This window comes from Procambarus clarkii, chromosome 11 (assembly GCF_040958095.1).
Source record: "Procambarus clarkii isolate CNS0578487 chromosome 11, FALCON_Pclarkii_2.0, whole genome shotgun sequence".
NCBI classification, from domain to species: Eukaryota; Metazoa; Arthropoda; class Malacostraca; order Decapoda; family Cambaridae; genus Procambarus; species Procambarus clarkii.
In genome coordinates this window covers 46,647,488-46,674,551 of record NC_091160.1, presented here as the reverse complement: position 1 = coordinate 46,674,551, position 27,064 = coordinate 46,647,488, and the positions used below count along the sequence as shown (strand labels likewise).

At 39.8% G+C, this 27,064-nt stretch overlaps 2 protein-coding genes across 4 annotated transcripts in view; both read left to right on the top strand.

The window, feature by feature from the left end:
• LOC123758422 (uncharacterized) overlaps positions 1 to 4,591 on the top strand; it is a 156,764-nt gene extending 152,173 nt beyond the window's left edge. Inside the window, 4 exon segments of the mRNA XM_069322809.1 lie at positions 279 to 460; positions 2,691 to 2,827; positions 3,045 to 3,163; positions 4,405 to 4,591. Of these exon segments, the coding sequence (XP_069178910.1) occupies positions 279 to 460; positions 2,691 to 2,827; positions 3,045 to 3,163; positions 4,405 to 4,488 (522 nt within the window). The 3' untranslated portion in view covers positions 4,489 to 4,591.
• A 9,110-nt stretch (positions 4,592 to 13,701) lies between these two features.
• The window catches only part of Atg7 (Autophagy-related 7), a 94,504-nt gene continuing 81,141 nt past the window's right edge, over positions 13,702 to 27,064 (top strand). The window contains exons 1-4 of one of the 3 annotated variants that reach the window (XM_045742805.2): positions 13,702 to 13,776; positions 17,235 to 17,337; positions 18,993 to 19,105; positions 24,829 to 25,024. In XM_045742805.2, coding sequence (XP_045598761.2) covers positions 17,254 to 17,337; positions 18,993 to 19,105; positions 24,829 to 25,024 — 393 coding nt within the window. In that variant the 5' untranslated portion in view covers positions 13,702 to 13,776; positions 17,235 to 17,253. Of the gene's footprint in view, positions 13,781 to 17,234; positions 17,338 to 18,992; positions 19,106 to 24,828; positions 25,025 to 27,064 lie in introns of all 3 variants that reach the window. The other 2 variants (XM_045742806.2, XM_069322786.1) reach the window with 2 other exon arrangements.

Below are 27,064 nucleotides of genomic sequence, written 5' to 3'. Positions count from 1 at the left end.
GCCTGTGGGTTTCAAAGGCCAAATAGCCCTTAGCAGCTTGGGGGGTTAATGTGTATTTTCCATATTTCCTGCAGATAAGACATGGTTTTTGGACGACCACCAATGAATATATATACATTACATTTACATAAACACAGTTATATGATTTTATCTACAAAACCACTTGAAAATCACTTAAATAAATAAATATTTGATGAAACATATTGAATATGCTTGTAAATTAGATGTGTTTCATATGCCAGCAGGTATGGTATTCCGATAATTGTATGTATCCACAGACAGTTTTCCGCATTCTGAGAAAGGGTCTCAAGTGGCACCAGCGACGAGCAGTTACTGATGGACAGTGGCAGAACCTCCCTCACTTATTGTCTTGGATTGGCCCCTGTGACTACTCTTACTCTGGCGTTGTTTTAGAGAAGAATACCAACTGGCTGCCTGAAATTGTCGATCTTCTACATAGGTAATATCTTCATATATATATATATATATACTGTACTGTACCTTATATACATTTTTTCCATTATTATTATTGTTTTCTGATTTCTTATTACCATTGAAAACTATCTCTGCCTTTTTTCAGCGTGGATTTAAAAAGCCTTCTTCACATTCCTCATGCTTCAATCTAGGGTACTCATTACTTTCCCATGACACTAGCCATTTCTGCCCTTTCCTCTGCACTTACCTTACAGTTATGTTCTCTCTGTGCTATTCACATTGCACCGAGGCACCAGACATCTCTCCACATATACCAAGGGTTACTTTTGTAATTCAGCGTGACAGATTTACCATGCTGTCTCACCTACTTGGCATACTTGGAGTGTATTTCTACTTTCACATAAACTCATACTGCTGCAATTATCCCTCATATTCATCACATGAACAATTCCATATGATGAGGTCGAACCTGCATGCCTGAACTCTCAGGCACACCCACACAGGTGGAGACTGAGTACCCAAATGAGCCACAGAGACACTAGACAGAATTTTTTCAGTATCATAGTAGTTAACAGATGGAATGCATTAGGCAGTGATGTGGTGGAGGCTGACTCCATACACAGTTTCAAATGTAAATCTGATAGAACTCAGTAGGCTCAGGAATGTGTTCACCAGTTGATTGACAGTTGAGAGACGGGACCAAAGAGTCAGAGCTCAACCCCCGGAAGCACAAGTAGGTGAGTACATGTTAAGTAATCTCGTGGATAGTGGACATTAACAGCAGTAGTACCATATTGGCTCTTACTTGTTTTCTTCATCATTCTACAGTCAGTTTTGATCACATTGGCTTACTTTATATGGTATTGGTGGATTTTCTTCTAACCTCTCCGATGTTAAACATCATTGCCCTTATCTCCTTGCTCCTACTCAGGACTAATATTGTTTTTACTGATGCTTATATCTGTACCTTTTGTCATTATTGTACTAACATTCCTGTTACTTGTGTCTGTACCTTTTGTTATTACTGTACTAACATTCCTGTCACTTGTGTCTGTACCTTTTGTTATTACTGTACTAACATTCCTGTCACTTGTGTCTGTACCTTTTGTCATTACTGTACTAACATTCCTGTCACTTGTGTCTGTACCTTTTGTCATTACTAACAGTCCTGTTTGTCATTAACAATCCTTATATTTGTGTCTACTGTCACTTTTCCCTTAAAATTATTAACTGCCAAGCTTGATATTTTTTGACTCAAGGGTTGTGTCGAAATTTGTCTGCTATGTCTGCCATTTCTCTAGTTCCCCAAATTACTTTGACTTCTATGATTATCTTACTTCTCAACTGGAAAATATTCTGTCATTTTTTCATTGTCAACTTTTTGGGTCGCTTCAATTTCATCGTTGGGATTGGTTTAAGTCTTCTTCCACTAGTTATTAGGCAAAAGCAGCTTTCTACTTCTCTGCTTGATTTCCTGAAAGGAATCCATCAGCCTATGTGCATTCCAGATCAATGCATTCCTCGAGTTGATTAGGGGGATCAACGTCCCTGCAGCCCAGTCTCTGACCATGCACATAAAGTACTCTGTGTACCGAGTACTGTGTACAGTACTGTACCGACACGACTTGATAATGGTCCAGGACGGACCGAAACTTCGTCGCTGCTCCATGTTCTAAGTTATAGTTTGATCATCACACTGTGTACCATTGATCATTAACTTTCTAGTGCTGGATCACCATATACTATACATAATAAGTTCACAAGAAAGTGATGTTATTTATAAGAAAATACTGAAATCATATAATGGGATCAAACCTGACATCCTGAAAACCTCAGGCACACCACTATTAAGCCTGTCATAGTTCAGGAATATGGGTTTTATCCCATTGTGCAGTTTCAATATTTTCTCACTATACAATTTTACTGTCAGTGTCCTTTTTATGATAATAACTTATTTTTATATCTTTATCAGTTCCACCTTCTTTGTGGAACTTTGTTATTCTTTGTGCAGTATTTCCAAATGTGCTGAACAAGTTACTGAGATTACCATTGCTAGTGTGGAATCTTTTATTACATTTTTCCTTTAATAAGGTTTGTTCTAACGCATTTCAGCAGTAGAGCCTTTAGCTCTCGTGCTGCTGCTCATTCCCTTTATATTTCCACTTGTAAATTGTCGTGTTCAAACTATTGACTGCAGCAGTTCCATCCTTTCTGCCTTATTTTTAATTTGTTTATGTATTTTCTTTTCTTCCTAGACTAATTCGATACACCGGTAATCAGTACAACAGCTGCATCCTTAATCTCCATCGTAATGGATATGACCACGTAGCGTGGATGGAGGAAAACCACCCAGCGCTTCGTGATAGCCCCTCCATTGCTTCTGTATCACTTGGTAACACTCACTGTATCTACTGTGACATTTTTGCTTTTCTGAAAATGAAGTTGATGAATGTATTCATAAATTTCTTTTTGCATAACAGAACTGTTTCAATGCCATTATACCTTGCATTTTAACATTTCACTAAATAGATATCAAATTGATGGATGAAAAAAACTTTTCACAGCCTTATTACTGGACTGCATTAAATTCATCTTTCCATTTTTTTCAGGCACATCTAGACTGTTTGAAATGCGTAGAAAAGATGGACGAGGCTTTTTACGATTTCCTCTTTACCCCGGGTCTCTGCTCCTGATGGAAGGAGCCACTCAGGAAGACTGGCAGCATCAGGTGAAGTGTGTTTGTTTTACTGTGATGGTTGTAGCACAACCTCCTCTCTGCTTTGTTACGTCTCTCCTCCAACTTCAATTGTTGCCGAACATATTTGGGATTATCTAAGTTTAGCTTTTTTAACAAATATGTTGAGAAATTGAATATTAATGCACAATTTTGGTTGCTCATCAACCGAAAATTGTTCATCAGCTGAATAATGGGTGATAAAAAGATAGTGTGTTGGTGGTGAAGGAGTGCCCATGCACTCCTTCACTCCTCGGGGACCTCGTAGCCTGGTGGATAGCGCGCAGGACTCATAATTCTGTGGCGCGGGTTCGATTCCCGCACGAGGCAGAAACAAATGGGCAAAGTTTCTTTCACCCTGAATGCCTCTGTTACCTAGCAGTAAATAGGTACCTGGGAGTTAGTCAGCTGTCACGGGCTGCTTCCTGGGGGTGGAGGCCTGGTCGAGGACCGGGCCGAGGGGACACTAAAGCCCCGAAATCATCTCAAGATAACTCAAGATGCATCTCCACCTCTTACTGTCTGCTCCAGTAGTAATTATACTTCTTTGCCCTTCAAAAAGCATAAAATCAGACAAGACAATTCCATCATTCACGGTAAATAAAAAGCAGTGTTCTTATATTATTTGGCCCAAAAATTTGTGTTTTATATGTTGAACTTTAGTGGTCAAGGAGTAAATCCTCCATAGGCATTGCGCATATGGAAAATCTGGTTCAGAGTTATACAGTCAACTTATGAATGGCTTTTCTCAACGTATCCCGTTGATAAGATGTAGATTGCCTGTATACGAATGGATGAAGGGGGTATATGGAGGGGGGGAATATTAATTAATAGGGTACTAAATGTATCAACATGAAAATTGTAAGCAAAAGAATGGATATAAACTGGGTAAGTTTAGATTCTGAAAAGACCTCTGTAAATATTGGTTTAAGAATTGGGATAGATGGATTGTATCGAACATAAGTTAGACAAATGTATGAATGATTGTAGTTGGATATATACTGAATACAAACACCCTTGCTGGGACAATAAAGCTGCAGTTTTATATGTTCTTATGTCAAGGAGGCAGCAGATTGCCTTGGGAAAACAAACAAACGTCTGCCCAGAAAGTATCCTTGAATTAACTTTTAAGCGTGATGCTTCATATAGTTACCATTTACATTTTACACCACTTTGTGTTATATATAGTCAGCAGACATTTCAGAACAGAATTAATAAGTATTATTTATTTACAGTTTCCAAAGGAGCCCAATGTTCCTGGAGAGAGGATCCACATGACCTTCCGCAAGCTGTACATGATAGAGGGCTTGACAGTGTGATAGCATTTGGGCATTATGCTCATTATAATTTGAGTTGCATTTAGTTAGCACAAATTGAGTCATTGTTTCAGTATAAAGTCATTAATTTATAAAAGATAAACCCTGAATTGTCAAGTTTATTTTGTATTCCTTTTATGGTTTGTTTAGTCTCGAAACCCCTCAAACCTATGGCCTTGTGTACAATTGTCAACAAAATTTCAATTTTCTTAATGCTTTATACATTATTATACATAAATTTATTATACATAAATACTCTAAAATTATTTTTCATAAATAATCTTTGTCTAATAAACATCTAAAATAAAATTTGAAGCCTTTTCCAAATAATGATAAATCCAAATGCTGGTTTAGCTACCTATCACTCAATTAGTGCAGTTACCACTTTAACTAAGAAAGCAATTTGACCTACCTACTAATATTGGTTTGTTGTGTTAAAAGTAATTGAGTGTTGAGTAGATTTCAAATCTTCCTTGCAGCATAAGAACTTTATTGTATAGTACAGTATGCAGACAATGAGTCCCAATAACATGGCTGAAGAGTTGACGCCTAACACACACTCATCTGAAAAATGAAGAACTGCCGAAGTAATTACACAAGTTGATAATGGACCAGGAAGGACTGAAAGGTCATTAGTTCTTCATTTCCAGATTTCCATATAAATGATCTCCCAGAGGGAATAAGACTTGTGCCTCTCAATTTTTGCTGATGATGCAAAAATTCTGAGGATAAAGACAGAGGAAGATAGTATGAGGTTACAAGATGACCTAGACAAACATAGGGAATGGACAAGATGACCTAGACAAACATAGGGAATGGACCAAAATAGTTACTAAAGTTCATTTCAGTCCAGGAAGGACTGAAATGTCATTAGTTCTTCATTTCCAGATGTGTGGCTTGGGCATCAACTATAGCACAGTACTTTTCATTTTAAACTTTGGAATCTTCAAATTATATTTTCTTTCTATTTTCTTGTAGGAAGATGAGGAGGTCTTGCACATGGGAATTAATATATAAGCTGCATTAATTTAACCTTAAATTGGTAAAAGTCACTGTACATCTTGAAGATCTTAAACTAAAATATAACACACATCTAGACACACTCTAGAGGCTTGTAATAGACCCCCACAAGAAGTGATGTATTGCTGATATTCCTCATTCATAGCTCAATCTGTATAAAGACGGTGCAAATACAAGGGCCTAAAATTTTCATAATGCACTAATCAAATATTGTGCAATATTTACTATTAAATTTTGAAGGAATTCTATTCTCCATGCCAATTTGATTTTGTTTCCTCACTTCACATATCTATTACAACATACATTAGATTTTTTATTGTACATTTTCTGTTATTCTCATGTCTGTGAACCACTTACTGTACCTACCCATATCAGCTACAATTAGGCCTATAATTTAATATTATATATACAGGCTTGCTATCAAATGATCTAAGTAATACCTTAAATCAGTTGTTAATCCCTACCAAATTTAACTGTATTCAATATGAACACAATCTGCGGTACTACACATGAGTTCTCTTTCCTAAGAATTAATTTTTTATAAAAAAATGACAAATAGATGTCATTCTTTAATGCTTCAAACTAAATATCTAAAGCAACAATTGAAATACCTGTATATATTTTATAATAATACTGTGTTATTAGATTTTTATATTATGTTTAAACCCATGTTGCAAGTAATTTTGCAATTTTATATTTAGATTTGATTCTAAACTTAATTAGAAGGGTACAATATGAAAATATTTTAATAAAAAATTGTAATATCATTGTAATTTGGTGCAAAACACTGCAGTCTATGGATCAACAACCATTTTCATCATGTCCCAGTTGCTACTATAATTCATGTACAACTTTACGGAATAATAAGTTTGTTGAATAGTTACCCAGTCATAATTTTAAATGGAGGAAGGAGTAAAAACAGGAGAGAGGAGGACATGATTGGGTTTGTGCGTGAAGTTACCTACGATTAGTTACATACTGAGCTGTGTGCCTGTGATTTATGGTGCGTATGCGTGCGTGTGTGTGTATTCACCTAGTTGTGCTTGCGGAGGTTGAGTTCTGCTCTTTCAGCCTGCTTCTCAACTGTCAATCAACTGGTGTACAGGTTCCTGAGCCTATTGTGCTCTATCATATCTACACTTGAAATTGTGTATGGAGTCTGCCTCCACCACATCACTTCCTAAAGCCTCCCATCTGTTAACTACTCTGACACTGAAAAAGTTCTTTCAAACATCCCTGTGGCTCATGTTGGTTACTGTTTCCACCTGTGTCCCCTTATTCATGTATCACCTGTGTTAAACAGTTTATCTACCCCTGTCAATTCCTCTTAAGAATTTTGTAGGTAGTGATCATGTCTCACCGAGCTCTCCTGTCTTCCAATGTCGTGAGGTGCATTTCACACAGTCTTTCCTCATAACTCACGCCTTTTAGTTTTGGGGCTAACCTAGTGGCATACCTCTGAACTTTTTCTAGCTTCATCTTGTGTTTGACAAGGTACGGGCTCCATGTTGGGGCCACATAATCCAGAATTGGTCTTACATATGTGGTATACAAGGTTCTGAAGACTTCTTTACACAAGTTTCTGAAAACAGTTCTGATGTTAGCCAGCCTTGCATACGCCACTGATGTTATTATTTTGATGTTGCCTTCAGGAGACGGGTTTGGCATGATATCAACGCCTAGATCTTTCTCTCTCTCTCTCCGTGTCATGAAGGACTTCATCTCCCATTCATTATCCTGTGTCTGGTCTCCTGTTTCCTCCGCCTAGTTTCATTACCTTACATTTACTTGGGTTGAACTTTAGTAGCTATTTTGGTCCATTCCTTCAGTTTGTCTAGGTCATCTTGCAACCTCATACTATCTTCCTTTGTCCTTATCCTCATAATTTTTACATCATTAGCAAAAATTGAGAGGCACAATTCTTATTCCCTCTGGGAGATCATTTATATATATCAGAAACAGTATAGATCCAAGGGCTGATCCCTGTGTAACTCCACTAGTGATGCCACATCATTGGTGATGAGCGGTGAGTGGAGACCTCACCGCTCAAAGTGACTCGCTGTCTTTTGTTGCTTAGGTACTCCCTTATCCAATGGAGTACCTTCCCTTTCACTCCTGCCTGCATCTCTAGCTTGTGCACTAGTCTCTTGTGTGGTACTGTGTCAAAGGCTTTCTGGCAATCCAAAAATATGCAGTCTGCCCACCTCACTCTTTCTTGCCTGATTTTTGTTGCCTGATCATGGAATTCAATATCACACAATGTGTGTGTGTGTGTATATGTATGTATGTACATATAATAATAATATAATTAGTTATTACTTCTCTGGGTCTTGAAATAAGCTGGCCTTAGGTGAAAGGGGGCTGTGCTGTTCTCTGTCTGGAACCCGTAGGTGTGGGACTCGGACGTCCACCTCCTAGGGATCGTGCAGCCCAAACTCTCCTTCAGGAAGCTAAGGTCGTTCTTGCTCTTGCTGGAGTGGTTCTTCTCTGGCCCTGGCTATGGTGATCTCCAGGTTTGGAGTCCCCTATACCTTCTTTTGCCAACTTCGAGGTAACCATCGGAACTGGGGCCCGTAGGGCAGTGTGTTGTTGCTTTCAACTTCGTTCTGACAGTTCCTGTGATGACGCTGGAACCAATCGTATTGGCATTTGCCTCTCCATTGGAGACTTTCGGCGCTGTGGAAAGGGGGGACCTGCTGCATGGGTAACAGCTTCTTCCCCATATCAACCTACCCTGGTTTTGCACCTTGGAGAGGCCACTCCAGACTGACAACCAGAGTGCGACTCCATAGTCTCCTGAGACTGATGGATGTTTACTAATTGTATGTATATATGTGTGTGTGTGTATATATACACTATTATCTCTATCTCAAATTAGTAAAGAATGCAAGAAATATACTAGGAAGGGAGCCGGTCGGCCGAGCGGACAGCACGCTGGATTTGTGATCCTGTGGTCCTGGGTTCGATCCCAGGCGCCGGCGAGAAACAATGGGCAGAGTTTCTTTCACCCTATGCCCCTGTTACCTAGCAGTAAAATAGGTACCTGGGTGTTAGTCAGCTGTCACGGGCTGCTTCCTGGGGGTGGAGGCCTGGTCGAGGACCGGGCCGCGGGGACACTAAAGCCTCAAAATCATCTCAAGATAACCTCAAGATAACTAGTAGTGGACAAAACTTACCTTGTTGGAGTTACTTCTTTTAAGATCACAATGGACAAGATCAGAAAAAAAATGCTGTACAGATATATTGTATATGATTTCTCCATTTTGTGTGTAAAGGGTGTACAAATATTATGATAGTTTGTTAAACAAATGACTTCTTTGGCAGTCACCCAATTATATTTACATGGTTTAACTAGCTCTGCAAAAGTTACTACAGAAAAGTGCATAAACGTTTTTGCATGCAAGTTCTAATATATCTTACAGGCATTTGTTTGGAGTTATAATTGTTTGAACAGTTATTTTAAATTGCTCTCTTACAGTTTAGGCTTACGGTCATGTACTGTACTGGAAATAGGAGCCAAAACAAAAGTTTGTTCAATATGTAACTTTTACCACTTACAGTACTTCCAGGTCACAGATTCACAGTACTGTACTGTGTAACCACAATTATCTGGACCAATTAGTTCCACCAGATGTCCAGGACAATGAAAATGTGGATAATCTAATTTCTAATCAATTTTTTTTTTGTATTTACGTGTGAAAAAAATACCTGTAATGGTGTTTTAATAGAAAACCAAGGACATTTTTGTTTTATTTGGCAAATAATGAACATTGCCATGCAGTTAAGCAGAGACTCGACAGCTAATGGGGATTAACCCCCATTAATCAGACATGCTCCAGTTAGAGTGGAGAATCATGTGTGTATTTCCAGCTGACCTGAGATTCTGAATAATAGGGGTTCTACTGTACTAACATTGATAAATACAAAAATTACAAATCTGGGATACAATAGTGGGGATCATTTGATGTTCTATTTTTGTCAAAACATTCACCTATATTTCATATGAACTGTCCCAGGCACTATTTTTTAATAAGAGAATCTTCAAAGCAAAAATCTTCGTAGATTTAAAAGCTACGTAGTTCATTTGCTCCACACTTCATCGAATCATAATTGTTTTAATAAAATTTTAGCCAATGGCAACACAAGGGAACCAAAATAGTTATTCATGTGTTTTCTTAGTGAATGTAGCATGATTAGGTTTTTCCACAACTGCAGAAATTTGATACAAGGTTGTTTTTTCAATGACATGGAAAGTGAATATGTAAATGTATTATGTGAATAATAAATATTGAGCCAGTGACAACCTTTGATCTAACCCATAGATAAAGTTTATACAGTATTGCTAAATTGGCCTGAATCATTGGACATATTACAGGTATGCAGAGCCAGGAATACATGAGTACTAACTATTATACTATGTTTTGAACTGTGTGTTGAATACCATCATGAAGTGTACAATTACGTGACGGCATCAAAACAAGGTTTTGTTTAAAAGAAATCTGCTTGTGCTTCTGGAAACTGTAACTATCTACACAAAGAAAGGGTTTCTAGATGATGTATTATACTGTACATGAACCTTTCTAAAGGATTCAGTAAAGTATACTACAGGAAAAACTGGCCCAAAACTAAAAGAACATGGAATTAACTTTAAATAAATGAATTGGTGAAAAAAACAGATTACAAACTTGTGTCTAAAATAGAAAAAAAATAAAAATGGAAATTGTATGTTGTTTGTGGATTATATTAAGGCTAACCCATTTTATACCTAAGGGCCACTAATACTAGTGGCCTCGACCCCCTTTCTTTCCAGCCCATTACCATCGTGAGGTCTTAGTGGGCGGCTGTCGGAGTGTGATGCTCCATAGGACAGTGTCCTCTGTACTTTTGAAGCCTTATGCTCCTGCTGCCATCTTCACAAATTGTGCTGGATGCCTTTCCCTCTTGCTTATGTTTCATTTTTCCAACCCCCCCTCCCTCCTCTTCTTGCACCTTGTTATTTCCCGCCACCTTTTTGCCATTCTTGATTATTCTTTCAAATATTTTCTTCTGTTATGGTGTCCAGGTGTTTGCGGAGGCACATTCTCTCAGCCGTAGAACTGTGGTACCTGACTTTGCGAGAGAGGGAACGCTTTTATTGTCAATGCTCACCTTCGTTGCTGAGCCCGATCTCGACAGACTGAAGGTTTTTAAGGCGGCGATTGCAGGGTATACTCACGATGCACCCTGGTGGGGGGGAGGCCGTTTTGTTGGGTGTCCTATCCTCTAATTGTGGCTCCATGGTGGGTATGGGGACTTATTCATGGATGAAAATTGTTACCTGTTTGTTTATATGCTGATATCTGACCCTCTTTTCAACTTCTCAGACTCGTGGGGTTGGCGACCAGGCCCCCAAGTCGGACTGTCATGGAAGGTCTGGCTCTGTAGCCCCCGCTACATTGGGCCCCTGACCAAGCAGCTTCTCTGACTTTCCAGACTACCCCTCCCACCTCTGTAGCAGGGTTGAGCCCCATGCCCCCCAGTGGTGACCACCTCATCCCAAGCCCCCCAGTGGTGACCACCTCATCCCAAGCCCCCCAGTGGTGACCACCTCATCCCAAGCCCCCCAGTGGTGACCACCTCATCCCAAGCCCCCCAGTGGTGACCACCTCATCCCAAGCCCCCCAGTGGTGACCACCTCATCCCAAGCCCCCCAGTGGTGACCACCTCATCCCAAGCCCCCCAGTGGTGACCACCTCATCCCAAGCCCCCCAGTGGTGACCACCTCATCCCAAGCCCCCCAGTGGTGACCACCTCATCCCAAGCCCTAGTGGTGACCTCATCACCTGGAGTGGCTCCATCTCTCATTGTAACAACTGCACCTTTTACCCCCCTCTCTTACTAGGGGTGCTCGGTGCCGTCCCCCTCCGCACCCTCATCCTTCCTTCCAGTTCTAATAAGTTCCAGCCTTTGTTTGGTCCTGCTACATGGACTAAGTTAAGTTAGGGGAAAGGATTATAGCTTCTGTAATTAGTGCTAATTAATTATGCCATTAAGCTAATGAGAGATTGAAGCGAGTATAAGGTTTACTCGCTACAGACTCACGTCAGGACCTAGGTTTAGTCATCTCGGCAGAGAAAACAAGGATACTAAATAGGCGCCCACCCAGGCAGCGAGGAGCTGTTCGCAAGATGCAACTGTATGATGGTGTAACGTACGATTACATTACGTTGTTGAGTAAATTAGATACAAAGTGTTTAGTGCTTTCATGTTTATTTAGTAGTCTTGGATACAGCAGTGTCAAAGACGTTGAATCGGAGCTTGTAGCAGAGCAGAGAGCTGAGTGAGGCCGGAGTCGCAGAGCTCTATGTGGGAGAGCGTGGCGGCTCGATGCGGAATGGTGAGTGTCTAAACCCAATAAGATCGTGAGTGTCTAAACTCGATGATATCATGAATGTCTAAACTCGATGAGATCGCGAGTGTCCAAACTCGATGAGATCGCGAGTGTCCAAACTCGATGAGATCGTGAGTGTCCAAACTCGATGAGATCGTGAGTGTCCAAACTCGATGAGATCGCGAGTGTCTAAACTCGATGAGATCGCGAGTGTCCAAACTCTATGAGATCGTGAGTGTCCAAACTCGATGAGATCGCGAGTGTCTAAACTCGATGAGATCGCGAGTGTCTAAACTCGATGAGATCGTGAGTGAACAAACTCGATGAGATCGCGAGTGTCCAAACTCGATGAGATCGTGAGCGTGGTAGCTCGATGCGGTCATAGTCTGTTGTCTGCGCTGTGTCAAAGCTGTACTAGCACCTTGGGGTCGGTTGGAACTGTACACGCCGAGTGCTACATTCTTGAGGCTGAAGAGGTGTGGTAACTCCGAAGCGTCTGAAATAATTGAATCACTGTGGAAATTATACAGATGATTAATCGTTTCTCGATTGCAGGGCGGTGTGGAGGACAAACATATCAATTGTGACACATATGTCAGTTGCTTAATTTAGAAACTATTTGTGGTCGATCTTGAACCCATTGATGATGTGACGACGCATATTGAATTATATTTCTAGCTCATCAAGATTGTAACTTGCTTAGCTAAATGAATTGTGGGGTTCAGTCCCTGAGCCCATTATGTGCCTCTGTAACCCTTTCCTCTACCGCCCACAAGATGGGTATGGGGTGCGTAATAAATGAAGGGAAACGGAACTATCAGGAGAAAGCACCAAGCCATTACGACTATACAGCCCTGGGATGGGATCAGAGTAAAGATTTGGGATGAGACGGGGGAAGGAATGATGGCCAACCGCTTGGACGGTCGGGAATTGAACACCGACCTGCAGGAACCATGACCGTCGCTCTACCGTTGCTCTACCGTCCAGGCCAAGTGGTTGGGCCACATAATAAATGAATTAAACTAATTTCGTCAACTGATTTCTCCCCGTAATTCTTCCTTTGTGGTTGACTCTAGCCGTGTCCCCATTGCTCTGGAGTCCACAATCCAGTCCATCCTGTGGTTGTCGAGATTCAGCACTGGCTGTTTCTTATCTCCAGCAGATTTAAGACAGTAGAGTTTTGCTGGGTTCCCAGCCGTTGTTGTTGTTTTAGATTTAGCTACTCAGAACGAAATGTCTATGTAGCATGGGCTATATAGTGAATCCGTATATGTTCCCATGCAGTCATATATGGTTAGTTATACATGGAATCAGGAGAGAACATGAAATTTAAGGCTGATCTATTAGCCCACCTAGAAAAATTTGGGTAGAGCACAAGAATATTTTCCAATATTCCTGAGTGTATGAAGTAATTATAGAGCTCAAAGTACCTCATACCATTTGGTCTGATATAGTGTTGGAGAGTATGTCCCAGCTCTTGTTCACCTAGTTTACAATTGGAATGTTCACCATTGGGGGATTCATTACCTGCAGCCACCTGCCATAGATATAGATATCCCAGCCTAATTCTCAAAATATACCACCTCTAGTGCAATTGTAGGAACCCAAATCAAGAATAAAGGGTATTCAGAGAAGACCTGTTAGATTCTTATAAACACACTAATATTTTCCTCTCCTGCCACTCCTACTTTTTTATACAATATGATTTAATCACGTGTTTATTTTCGCGATTTACACACACAATATGATTTATTTATTTTATTAATTTTTAATAGAAGGGTTAAATATTTGGCCCAGCAACCTGCTGGTGTAGACGTCAAGGTCCAGCTGGCGTCAGTGTGTTACCAGCAGCGCGAGTGAGTGGATGTGTTGCAGTCTTTCTCCAATCTTTGTTTACATATGTCAGTGTGTTCACTTGTGTTCCTTCTGTTATATTATAACACTTGTATTATTGTTGTTGAACACCCACTGACCTATTATCCGCAGCGTCAGCAAGTCGTCGTCCCAATTATAATTCAATTTGAATATTATTACAGTGAAGATACATGGATACAGAGGCCTGGGAGGGGAGTGAGTAGTTAGCACATGACACAGCCTTAGTCAGCGCTAGTTTTAGTTTAGTCTTAATCCTAGTAAGGATAGGTGTTAGTAGCTTTGCAAGAAGACCAATGTTATGTTATATTGAACGCTACAATGTACCCGTGTATAATTCTCCTCATTGTCGCTGTTTGTCGACATAATTGTATTTGTGCTGCTTTTTCATCTATGTTTTCATTTCTTGTTTTCATTCTACTCATTATGCTCAATTAGTATTAAGCTTGTCATTTAAGTTTATCATGCCCGAAACGCTTTGCGTAATAGTGGCTTTAGGCATTGTATGTACTAGCTCTACCTATAAGTCAACCAATCCTTGTAAAAATTTATTGTATGTATGTACCTTACCTAAATAAAATTGTATTGTATTGTACTGTACTATAATGTACCTACTAATCTTTGTCAAATTTTTTTTACAAGTACGTGTTAACATTTCTCAATTTTACTAGAAATTACCTACTTAACATTATCTGTTAGATTAAGGAGCTGCCCGAAACGCTATGGGTGTTAGTGGCTTTACAGGAATGTAAGAACATCAATGATGTGTACTCTCATAAACCCAGTGTACCTTGTGTGTATATATATAAATAAATAAATTCTCTCACAAACCCAATGTACCTTGTATATAAGTAAATAAAGGTAGACTTAAAATCTGTTGGGAGAAGTGTCTTGGATACGAAGTGACTTTATCCTCTCTCAAAGATTTCCTCTATGAATTATCATTTTACAAACTGTTCAGTATTTCATTATCACCAGAATTAGTGTTTTATACATTGTTAGGTGTTCATTTTCTGTATTACAAGTCATCATATATACAGAATCATGTAATTACCTAAGTGTAGTTACAGTATGAGAGGTACGCTCGTGGTGTCCCGTCTTCCCAGCACTCTTTGTCATATAACACTTCAAAACTATTGATGGTTTTGGCCTCCCCCACCTTCTCACTTAGTTTGTTTCAACCGTCTACCACTTTTTTTTTTTTTTTTTTTTTTTCAAAAGTAAAATTTCTTGTATTTCTTCGTCAGCTTTGTTTAGTTTAAAACTATGACCTCTTGTTCTTGAAGTTCCAGGTCATGGGAATTCTTCCCTTTCAATTTTGTTGATTCCTGTTACAATTTTGTACGTACAGTACTGGTCATATCGCCTCTTTTTCTTCAATCTTCTAGTTTGGGCATATTTAATGCCTCTAACCTCTACTTGTAGCTCTTGTCTTTCAGTTTTGGGAGCCATTTAGTTACAACAATACAACAATACAATACAATTTTATTTAGGTAAGGTACATACATACAATAAATATTTACAAGGATTGTTTAACTTATAGGTATAGCTAGTACATACAATGCCTAAAGCCACTATTACGCAAAGCGTTTCGGGCATGATAAACTTAAATGACAAGCTTAATACTAATTGAGCATAATGAGTAGAATGAAAACAAGAAATGAAAACATAGATGAAAAAGCAGCACAAATACAATTATGTCGACAAACAGCGCTCTTTAAAGAAAAAAACAGACATTGGTTGACAATAGAAGGGTAAGGTAGGTTACAGGGAATTTATTAGGTATAGCTTCGCTTTTAACTTAAACTGGTTGAGAGAGGTACAGTCTTTAACATGGTTGGGAAGGTCATTCCACATTCTGGGCCCCTTGATTTGTAGAGCATTTCTAGTTTGATTAAGTCGTACTCTAGGAATATCAAAACTGTATTTATTTCTGGTGTGATGCTCATGGGTTCTGATACAACCTTCTATGAAGCTTTTGAGATCAGGATTGGCATTATAGTTTAGCGTTTTATATATGTATAATACATATACATATATAATATGTATATAATACATGTATAATACGTATAATACATATAGTTGCATGTCTTTGCACCTTTTCCAGTTTATTGATTTGCTCATTTAGATAACACTTACTGTATTGATCATCCCGTCCTCCAAAAATGGGGTGGTAAATGTAAGAAGACAAATAAGTGCAATTATGTACTATTGATAGCAGTTAGGAAATGTACTTATTTTCACTTAGTATTAAATCGTACTGTCAAATATATTGTGAATATTTGAGTTTACCTGAAAAACTGAATAGACAACCACGACCTCACCTAACCGTCTTAGTTTTTGAAGATAATTTTATTGCTTCTTAATTATAATTAGTACTTAACCTATAGCTATATTGATATTACAGTTTTATAAAACTAATAAAACAAAACTAAAATATATCAATAAATTGTAAAGTAACTCGGGATATTTTAAAATTTTGTATAAAATCTATATTGTTTAATAAATCTGAAAAAGAAATTCTTGATATTTAAAACTTGTATATTGTAAATTGAAAATGAAAACTTCATCCTAAAATTCTTGAGTGTCTTGACAGAAAACGAGGAGAATTAAATCGGGGGAGGGAGTTGGGTAAATGTAACAGCCCCATAAGTGCAATTATGCACTGTTTATGACAGTAAGAAAGTGTACTTATTACACTTAGTATTAAATCGTACAACCACTGCATATTCCAGCTTTGAACTCACTAAGGTTGAGTTCTTTTCATACAATTTCTTTAGTATTTCATCATATTTCACATAAATATATGCTTTTAAAAGTGATTCTGAAGTTGGAAAGCACAGCATATGTCCCTATCACAATGTCTCGCACAACTGCCTTAATAAGATATTGCTCATAATTTCTCATGTTGCTTTTTTACTTTATTTTATATACTGTATTCAAACGTTCCTACATCCTTGTGAAGCCACTAGGACTGCTAACATAAAATATGTATGTACCGTATTTCATATTAAAAAAAAACACTTTCCCAGTAGAGAATTTATAAAAAAATGTAGACAAAAATATCAGTTATTGTTATTGGCCATATAATGATATTTTGTCTAGGGAATGCTTGTAGTTTGTTTAATTAATAGAACGACTGAAAATAGATATTTTTTGTATACAAATTTATAAATGTGAAAATACTGTACAATATTTTTAACCCCCTGTTGCTCCAAGACAAGTATGTTTGTGAAACAGATGTTACACAGCCACAAAAACTGGTAATGTGCTGTAAAAACCCTAAGTACAGTAAATACTCTGTAAATAAATTGCACTATGTGGCTACAGCATGTAAATTGGTGGTTGAAATTGAATGTAATTCATATTCTGTAGATGTAAGCAGCTACAGTATTAGGCAAATCTCGTGTACATACAAATGTTAAATGAATTTGATAGTAAAACTGTTAAAAAACAATTCCTAATATGGAAGCTTTAATTATTTCAGAGCTGCACATTGCCAAAGAATGGAAGAACCCTCGATCCTAAAATTTGCTCCCTTCAGCTCGGCTGTTGATGCTGGGTTCTGGCATAAATTCACTCAGCTCAAGGTAAGGAGCTACATGTATTCAGATTTACTCTATTGGTAATACAAATGGCTTAAGGAACATTTAAATAAATGTAATACAGTATATACTTTTGTATTATTTTTATTAACTTTATTACTTAAAATATTTTGATCTCTGGTATCACTAATTTTAAATAACAAAAATATTATGATCTCCGAATTTGCTTTTTTATATTACAGTACAGTACTGTATTTATTTTTAAATTAAATATTTAATTTATGACTTGTCAATATATTTTGTAAAAATCATTTCCAATCAATAAAACAAAGAAATTACATACTGTAATTCATTTTATTTCATAATAATACTAGTTTTAAGCACCTCGAGTGTCATGAAGACTACTAGTTATGAAATGTACTGAATTGTTGCAGGGAGTACCTTGAAATTAACTTCAGATAGGAAAGTTTTTATTATTTATGGTCACGTTTCCTTATTTATTATTTAAAATTAGTATTTACAACTCCAGTTATGTGAAATCACTTTCAATTGTGCTTGCCAATAACAGTGAAGGAAAATATTTCAGATGTTTTATTTTTTAAATTTTGATGTCCGTATATTTCCTTATAAAATTATTAAATTTTGAACTTTAATTATATGCGATCACATCACCCATCACTTGTGCTTTTCAATAACACTAAAGAAATATATTTTCAATAACCTTTACAGTATATTGTTTTAAAAAGTGAATTTGGATAAAATATGAAATGGCTTCACTGTCCAATATGTTCACATTTCCTTGTAAATTGAGTAGAGTATTTACTTGTTGTTGTTGAATTTGGGGCAGCTAAAGCACAAAGCACAACAGTGTAACTTTGAATGGGCTCTTATGAATCATCCGGGGAATGGGATATGAGCTGATCTGATCAAAAACTCCAGTATAACAGCAAAAACCTTAAAATTAATGGCTGGTCAGTCAGTACCACCAGGTCAGTCAGTTAAATATCATTGGGTTGGACCAGTAATTGGTTGAGTGAGCACCTGGACAGCTTCACCCTTAGCAAGGTTCACGTCGATAATACTAACAGATTTTCTGTCCCTGACATTGTGTAGCCATATCATATTAAGGTATTTTATTTACTTTCTATTGTGAGAATATATTTTTCTGTTGTTATGTGAAATATTAAACTAACTACTGATCAGTGAACCCATGAAAATCCAGACCTAAAAATGCATAGCAAAATTCATCTGTTGATACAGGGCTGACTTCTTCCTGCCTTAGTTGGCTGCTGCCGACCTCTGCCCTTGTGGGGCTGTTGTAGAGCAGTGCCCTGTAGTGCCAACTTTTGACCTCTACGTTTGTGGTCATTTGACATTGAGCCCCACCTTTCTTGGACCTGGATGTTTTATTACATTCTATGCTTGGTTCTGTGCATTGCACAAAGAACAAAATTGCATCATTCAGCTCGGTAATTGCTGTTTTATACAGTGTATATCTGCAAATGTAATTGCTAGAACCATTAATGCAGATTATTCCCATTCGGCGATGTTGACGCCCCCCAGTCACATTGTTTACATACAGCGCAACAAGTAAAGGTGTTGCATGTTTTGTGAGGGAGTTTCATATTAATGCTTGATTCATACTATCATGTTTTATATGCTTATTTTTCATTTTTAGTTAATTGTATCATTTATTACAGCTGGACGTTCTTCATCTGAGTGAAGATGCTATACCTATTACTGGGTATTACGTAAATAGTGATGCTCCTGGACTGCCGTCACGTCTTGGTGTGGAATATGATGCACTTGATAAGTTTGTATTAGTCTTCATTTTATCATCTTTGATATACTGTATTGAGATTACTTTGAGATACTGTATACCCTTGCACTGCTACAGCCTGAGCTGTAAATTGGGGTATAAGCTGGGGCTGGGTGAAAAAATATTTGAATTATATGAAAATTAATATTGAATGTTAGACAAATTTCCAAATTATTGGCTTCAGCGTCGTGAAAGTTTCATCGCAATATTTTTTCAACAAAAAAAAAATCAAATGTTTATTCAGGTAAAGTACATACTGTACATACAAGGTGTGAAACAAACATTGATGGATTTATAGATTGAGCTAGTACAAACAATGCCTAAAGCCACTATGATGCAAAGCGTTTCGGGCAGGAAAAACACTAAAGACTAAAACTTAACACTTTCACACGGGAACGACGCAGCATTGCGTCATCTTTTAGTAGACGTAATCTCGGTAACGACGCAGCATTGCGTCGTTTTCGGCGGCAAATTGTCGGTGGCTTCGGGAGGGGCGCACAGCGGTTTTGGATATTATATGCATATACTCTTGTAGGGAATTTCATTGCTAATACATTGATACCAAAATGAAAGATCTAGGACCAGAATTGAGGTAACAAAGTTAAAAACAGTACACCCATTTTATTGGCGCTCACTGGGATTATGCTCCGTCACTTTCTCTGTTTGCTGTGGGTGGTACGCCTGGCTTTTGGACTTTATATTTGCATATACTCCTGTAGGGAATTCTATTGCGAACACAATGTTACCAAAATGAAAGACCTAGGACAGGAATTGAGGTGACAAACGTGAAAGGAGTGTACACATTTTATCGCTCTTATGCGCTCCCGAGTAACACGCGCACTCACTTTCTCTGTTGTGGATGGTACGCCGGGCTTTTGGAGTTTATATGTCTTTAGTTGTGTAGAGAATTCTATTGCGAACACAATGATACCAAATTGAAAAACCCTGGACGAGAATTGAGGTGACAAAGTTGAAGAGAGTATACACTTTTCAGAATTACCGTGTGCTCCTGTGAAATGCTGGGGGCCACTCGGCCTAGTTGAGGGCTGGCGGGCTGGGGCCGCCAAAGTGTTAAATTAATACTAATTGAGATTAAAGTATAAATTGTATTGAGAACATAAAAAAAATAAAGGGGAAACATGGCAGAAAAATAGCAAAAATACAATTTGGTCGACAAACAGCATTGTGTAAATATAGCAGACATGGGTTGACATTTTAGGGGTAAGGTAGGTTAAAGGGAGTTAATTAGATAGTGCTCAGTTTTTATCTTAAACTGGTTGAAAGAGGTACAGTCTTTAACATGATTGGGAAGGTCATTCCACATTCTGGGTCCCTTGATTTGTAGAGCATTTCTAGTTTGATTAAGTCACACTCTTGGAGTATCAAAAAGGTATTTATTTCAGGTGTGGTGCTCATGGGTTCTGTTACAACCTTCAAGGAAGCTTTTAAGGTCAGGATTGACATTACAGTTCAGCATTTTATATATATATATATATATAATACACATGAGAGGATGTGCAGTGACTTAATATCTAACATATTCAGAGATTTGAGTAGGGGTACCGAGTGATGTCTGGGGCCAGACTTGGACATTATCCTAATAGCAGCTTTGTGTTGAGTAATTAGAGGACGTAAATGATTTTGGGTAGTAGAACCCCAAGCACAAATACCTATAGTTGAGATAAGGATAAATGAGGGAGTAATAGAGCATCACCAGGGCAGGGCGTGGTACATAATATCTGATCTTAGAAAGAATGCCAACAGTTTTTGAAACTTTTTTTGATATATTTAGAATGTGTCCCTGGAAATTCAGCTTCTGGTCAATGAGAACGCCAAGGAATTTGCCATCTATTTTGTTACAAATTTGGGTATTGTTTATCCTGAGATATATTTGGTTTGAGGATTTATTGCCAAACAAATTTTCAGAAATGGATTTTAGATAATTTAAAAAAAAAAAAAAAGAATGTTTTGTTGATAAGAACAGCTCCTATTAACTGGAACTGAGAGATAATGCAGTAATAAATAGATGCAAGCACCTGTCCAATGCACAAAGAAGAACAGTACAGTAGTCTCGAACAGAACAGTACAGTCTCCGTGGTGTAGTGGTAAGACACTTGCCTGGCGTTCCGCGAGCGCTATGTCATGGGTTCGTATCCTGGTCGGGAAGGATTACTGGGCACAATTCCTTAACTGTAGCCTCTGTTTAACGCAACAGTAAAATGTGTACTTGGATGAAAAAACGATTCTTCGCGGCAGGGGATCATATTCCAGGGACCTGCCCGAAACGCTACGCGTACTAGTGGCTGTACAAGAATGTAACAACTCTTGTATATATCTCAAAAAAAAAAAAAAAATGTCCACAAAGTGGATATGCAGCTGTTGCCTTTAGAGCATTGCCGAGTGATGATACATAATACAGGTAATACCAATAATAATGAGTATGTATGTTATTATGCTCTATTTTGTTATATTTCATACAAATACATTGTCCAATTGAAAAATCTGTTATTTTCACCAATGTCTACAATTTTTTTTCTGGGGAGGGGTCCCTGCGGCGGCTCCCTGGAGCTATCCAGGCTGATATGGATAGTCTTAACTTTTGGCATCAGTCGATGTGGGTGGAGTTATAGGCCTACCGGGGACCACGGCCAGAACCTGGCCCCCTCAGAGAGGCTCGAGAAACAATGGCCTATAGAAATGCACGTGTGATTTTGGAGCATTCTATATCTGCCTTCAACCGGGACAGGTACTCAGAAAGGAAAGCGCCCTAAAACAAATCACTATTCTGGTAAAACCAATGAAAATAATGAACCAAATGGACAGAACGCCCCAAGGGAAAACGAGCAAGCAAGCATGACGTCACACGAGCCGCGCCGCATGTCTGCACAGCACCCCTCCCTCCCCGGGAGGGGGAAGGGGGGAGCCCCAGATCCTCGCGCCGGCGATCCACATCTTCAGTTCCTCGGCTGATGGGATAAGGCTTAGTCATTGTGGCCCCAGCTCCAGATTCTCTTTATGCTGTGCCTGGGTTCAGTACTTTTCTTCGGTGGTTTGAGAACTGGGTGAAATATTCCAGGGTACTCGGGCTGCATGCGCTTAGAGCTAACTTCCCTTAGTGCCCTGCATGTGCCGCCCTTGGGGCTTGGGGTTACCTTCCACAAGTCACCTTGGTTCTACCTCTATTGGTCTTTTGCTGCTTTGCGATTGACCGCCCCGAGTGTTTGGGGGAGGGATTCCTCCCTTGTTTGCCTTGGGGTAAGTGGTAGTTTTTGCACTGGTAGGGGCGTAGGGTACTGCGTAGCTAGTTTTCACCTATAACAGTGACCGGCCCTATTCCCTCGGATACCCTGTCCTCTTGCGAGATTTTTTCTTTTTGTTTTTGCCTGGCGAGGGGGGGGGGAGGGTGGAGGGAAGGGGGTCTGCCTTGGTGTCCCTTCCCCCTTTATATTAGGGTTGTTTGTGTTTGGTGGTACCCCCTGCTTTGCCCTCGTGAGTGGACATGTCCCGAGGGTTCAGCTTTAGCAGTGTTGATTGGTATCTTGGGCGCTGGTTAGCAGTACCCTGCTTGGGATAACCCTTAGCATACCCAGTCTAGGGGCCCTGAAAAACCCCGCGGGGCACTCGGGTATAAGGGATGTGACCCCTGAGCCTCCTCTTACTTTTTGCGAGTTTGAGGGTTGCTCTGTCCCCCTTGGCTCAGGGCGACGCTCGTTGTTTTGCTTCCGTTGTGCTGCCTGTTGGGTCGGTGACACATTCGACCCAGAGTCCTGCGAGCTCTGTAGCTTGTATGTGACTCGGTTCACCCAATCTGATGATGATGATATTTGGGTGCAGGCAGCTTGTGTGTTGCAGAATAGGTTCAGGTTGCTGCAACGTGCTAGGTTGGTTGCTTCCCCGGATGCCCCGAGGCTGCCCTGTTTTGTTTATAGGGATCCGGACTTGGGGGGTGTTGGTTGCTTCGGCCTTGGTTCCGTCCACGCCCCCTCATTCTTCCCAAGCTGTGGTTCATTCGGTCTTCCCCCCCTCCCCTGCTTCCGGCTCCTAAGCATCTGAGGGCATTGGGGTCGGGGCAGGGTTTAGTGGTTTCTGAGACTCGGGTGGTTTCAGGGGTTGCCCTTTCTGGGGGTGGCTGCAGAGGCATTCAAGTCGGTTCCTCCTGCCATAGCCCCGGGGTTTGACCAGTGGGCCCATCCTCTTCCTGCTATTCTGGCTGCCCCCGACTTTTTCTTGTGAGGCCGGGGCTTTGGAGGACGACTCGGTCCTGGGGCCTGACGTGGAGGTTCCCGGGGTTGGGGGAGGAGCTGACTTGGGGGCCTTGGGCCCCGTTGGACCCCACCTGGGTTTCCCGACCCTCCGAGCGGGGTTGACTGTTACAAGGAGTGGGGGTTTTCTTTTCCCCCCCCCTCTGCGTACGATGACTTGGATTTGAGTTTGGCTCCTCCCCGGGTTCTGTTCTGTGTCCCTGCGGGTCCTTCAGTTCCATTTTGGAACCTGTCTCGGGCATTTTCACCTCCGGTCAGCTCAGGTGCTGCCTGAGCGATCCTGGTCTTGGCCGCCCCGCTCTCTTCTTTCCTCTTGGTTTTTTGTGGCTCTTTCAGTTCAGGATTGTTTTCCGGAGGGTTTTCTGGGGTTGTTGATGCTTGTTTGGTTTAGCCTGGGGTGCATCTTCTTGTGTCCGGTTGTGGCTGCCTGTGTGCCACGGCCTCTGTGGCCCTGGACATGCTTTGCGTTGGCCGGGTTCTCTTCATCCCTGTTCTGGAGTTCGGGACTTGCAGGTTTTCCGCATGGTCGTTTGGTGTTGCCAGTTGTCTTACTTTCGGGTTTCCGGCGTGTGGTTTCCGCCTCCCTGGTTTGTCCCTCTTTTATCCTTGTCTTTGAGTAGTTAGCTCCGAGGAGCCGAAGGGGCTTCCCCCAGAAAACCAGCATTGAATGTAATGAAACACAGTTTGTGGGGCGAGACCTGGAGGCTCCCGGCATCCCTCTCTCTCTTCGGTCAGCAGTTTCTTTTCGCATGTTTTGACATCCAGTCTAAGAACTGGCAGGCTTGGGTAGCCGGTGGAGGGTGTGAGGCTTCTCCTTTTCCCTCCCAGGAAGGGGTGGGTTGCGCAGATGGTTGCGCGTTGGTTATGAGATGACGTCATGCTCGTTTGCTCGTTTTGCTTCATGGGGAGTTCTATCCACTCGTTCGGCTTTGGTAGCAATTCTTCACCAGAATGGGGGATGATTTGGGGGCGCCTATTATTCTGGATGCCTGTCCCGATCGATGGCAGACGTAGAGACATAGAGTACTTCTAAATTATATATAAGGTGTGTGTATAGGCCATTGCTCTTCACGCCTCTCTGAGAAGGCCAGGTTCTGGCTCATGGTCCCCGGTAGGCCCCACAGAACTCGATGTACATTGACTGATGCCCAAAGCTAATACACCGTATCAGCCCAAATAGCTCCAGGGAGCTTCTGGGTCTCGCCCAGAAAATGCCGTTTCATTATATTCAACGTTGGTTTTTACATGATTTCCTGTTATTCTTAGCTTTCTTGCCCAATCTTATGTTACAGGTATTACTAATGTTGCCATTAATCATTTTAGGTGGAATTTTGTGTTATCATGGGTAGGAATACCCTTTATTTGTTGCTAAAAATTAAACTGTTGAAAAATGCCATATATATTTAAATATAAAAAGTCCTTATAATTTTTAACTTCATTTGTTATTGTTTACAGAAACAAATCGCCATCCAAGTGGTCGTGTTCTGCCGTGGGAACTCTCATCAACACCAATACTGTGGAAGAGTTTCGTAACAGAGATAAACAAGAGATATTGAAGGCATCAGCTACTGTTCTGTGGGATGCCATAATTTCAAACAGTGCCTTGGAAAATCCTTCAATTTTGACTTCGTTTTTAATGTTTACCTTTGCTGTAAGTAAATTTGGTAGTTTGAACATACATTAGATATGTTTATTCAGATAAAGGTACATACATTGAAAATGAGTTACAAACATAATGTTGGATTAGTAGATAGAGCTAGTACATACAATGCCTGAAGCCATTAATACACATAGCATTTTGAGCAAGTTGTGGGGAAAAAAACTTAGACTAAAACTTAATACTAATTGAGATCAAAAATGTAAATTGAATTGAAAAAAGGAAAAAAAGAAAGAGAATGATAATAATTACATAATGGATGCAACAGAACAGCAGAAGGAAGTTTAACTAAAAGAAAATTGTAATCCTCTGTTTATTAAGTTTATACATGACAGATATCAGCAGTTAAACAAGTTGGTCAATAATTAATATTGTTTGAAAATAGCAATACATAGGTTGACATTTAGGAGCTAAGGTAGGTTACATTGAGTTTATTAGGTAGTAGTACAGTGGAACCTTGGTTTTCAAATGCCTGTTTTCAAATTTTTTCGGTTCTCGAGCTTAATTTCTACGAAAAATTAAACTCGGTGCTTAACCCTTAACATGCTCGGGGTTTAATATCCTGTCATCCCCACAGGCGCATGTCATTTTGAAAAAAAACAAAAATTATTTTTTCTTCCAAACCTGTTAATTTGTGTTCACTGATCACGGGAAAAATAATAAAAAAATCGTAAGTGGCATATATTGCCCGCTATAGGGCGGGGAAGTGTGGCAAATTATAGGCGCTGACTCAGCGTGCGTCCCAGGCGGTCTGTTGCTCGCCAGCTGTCAGGCCGGAGTTGCCACAAAGAGATAATTACCGAATTATTTCAATGTCTTCGATTGATTTTTCATACTTTTTGCTGTAATATTATTCAATAGTGTGTGGTTTGATATATTTATATAATAAAATGAGTGAATCATCGCCGTACTCAAAAATATGGTGTGCATATTGTTGATTCAATTATGTTCATCAAACAGTGAACAAATACTTTGTCGGTTATTACATTATAAGCACAGGTTATATATAAGTATCTGCATGTTTTGTTCACTATAACGAACCACTAAGTAGCTATTATGAGTAAAAAAATAACGGAGTGACCGCCGTTTACCAGCCAGCCACTCCCGCCCTCCCTCCAGTCATCTGACTCACCCACATTCTCCTCCCACAATGTTTTTGCTATAATTCACTGTATACAGACGTTATATATAAGTGTCTACATGTTTTGTTCACCATAACTGTACATCTAAGCTTGTATGGTGAGTAAAGGCATAAAGATGTGGCTACTCACACAGTCAGCTGATCGGCGACCGCCCTCAAGGCCAGACGCACTAATATTTCTCCTCCAACAATACTGTGTGGTGTTATTACGCTATATACACACATTATATATAAATATCTACCTGTTTTATTCACCATACTTGTACAAATAAACTGGTATGGTGCCCAAAGACCATCGTGGTAACCAGTAAACAACACCGTCGTCTGCACGGTGGCGTCATGCAGACGACGCCACCGCCCTCACCAAAATGGCGGCTCCAAACCTTCTCTTGCTATTTATACCCTCTATACACACGTTATATATAAGTATCTACATTTGTGTTCACCATAGCAAACCACTAAGCTGGTATGCTGAGTTCAATCAATAAAAGGGGGCCACACACAGTCAAAAGACATCGCCACCACCCTCCCTCCCACAGCATTACTCCTCCCTCCATGGCGCACAGCGCTAAATATCACCACAATCCTGCTATTATCAGAACCCTGGTCAGTTTTATCACAGTCAGGGGTCTTCTGTAATAATATCATCGCTACATAATAGCATGAACAAGTATATGGCATTTTTAGGCGATGCTGTGGTTACAAGCTGAACAGCAGTGCTGTTAGCTCATGCTGCGTGCATCAGGCTTGGTTGCTCACTCAATACTGAGGCCAATAACACCTGGGAGTTTAGCCCACGATTTTTTTTAAAAATGGCGTCTGTTTACAAGAGCCCTGATGAAGGTGTGGTGAACCCCATGTATCCGCGGGCTGTTTAAATCTTGCGTAGTACT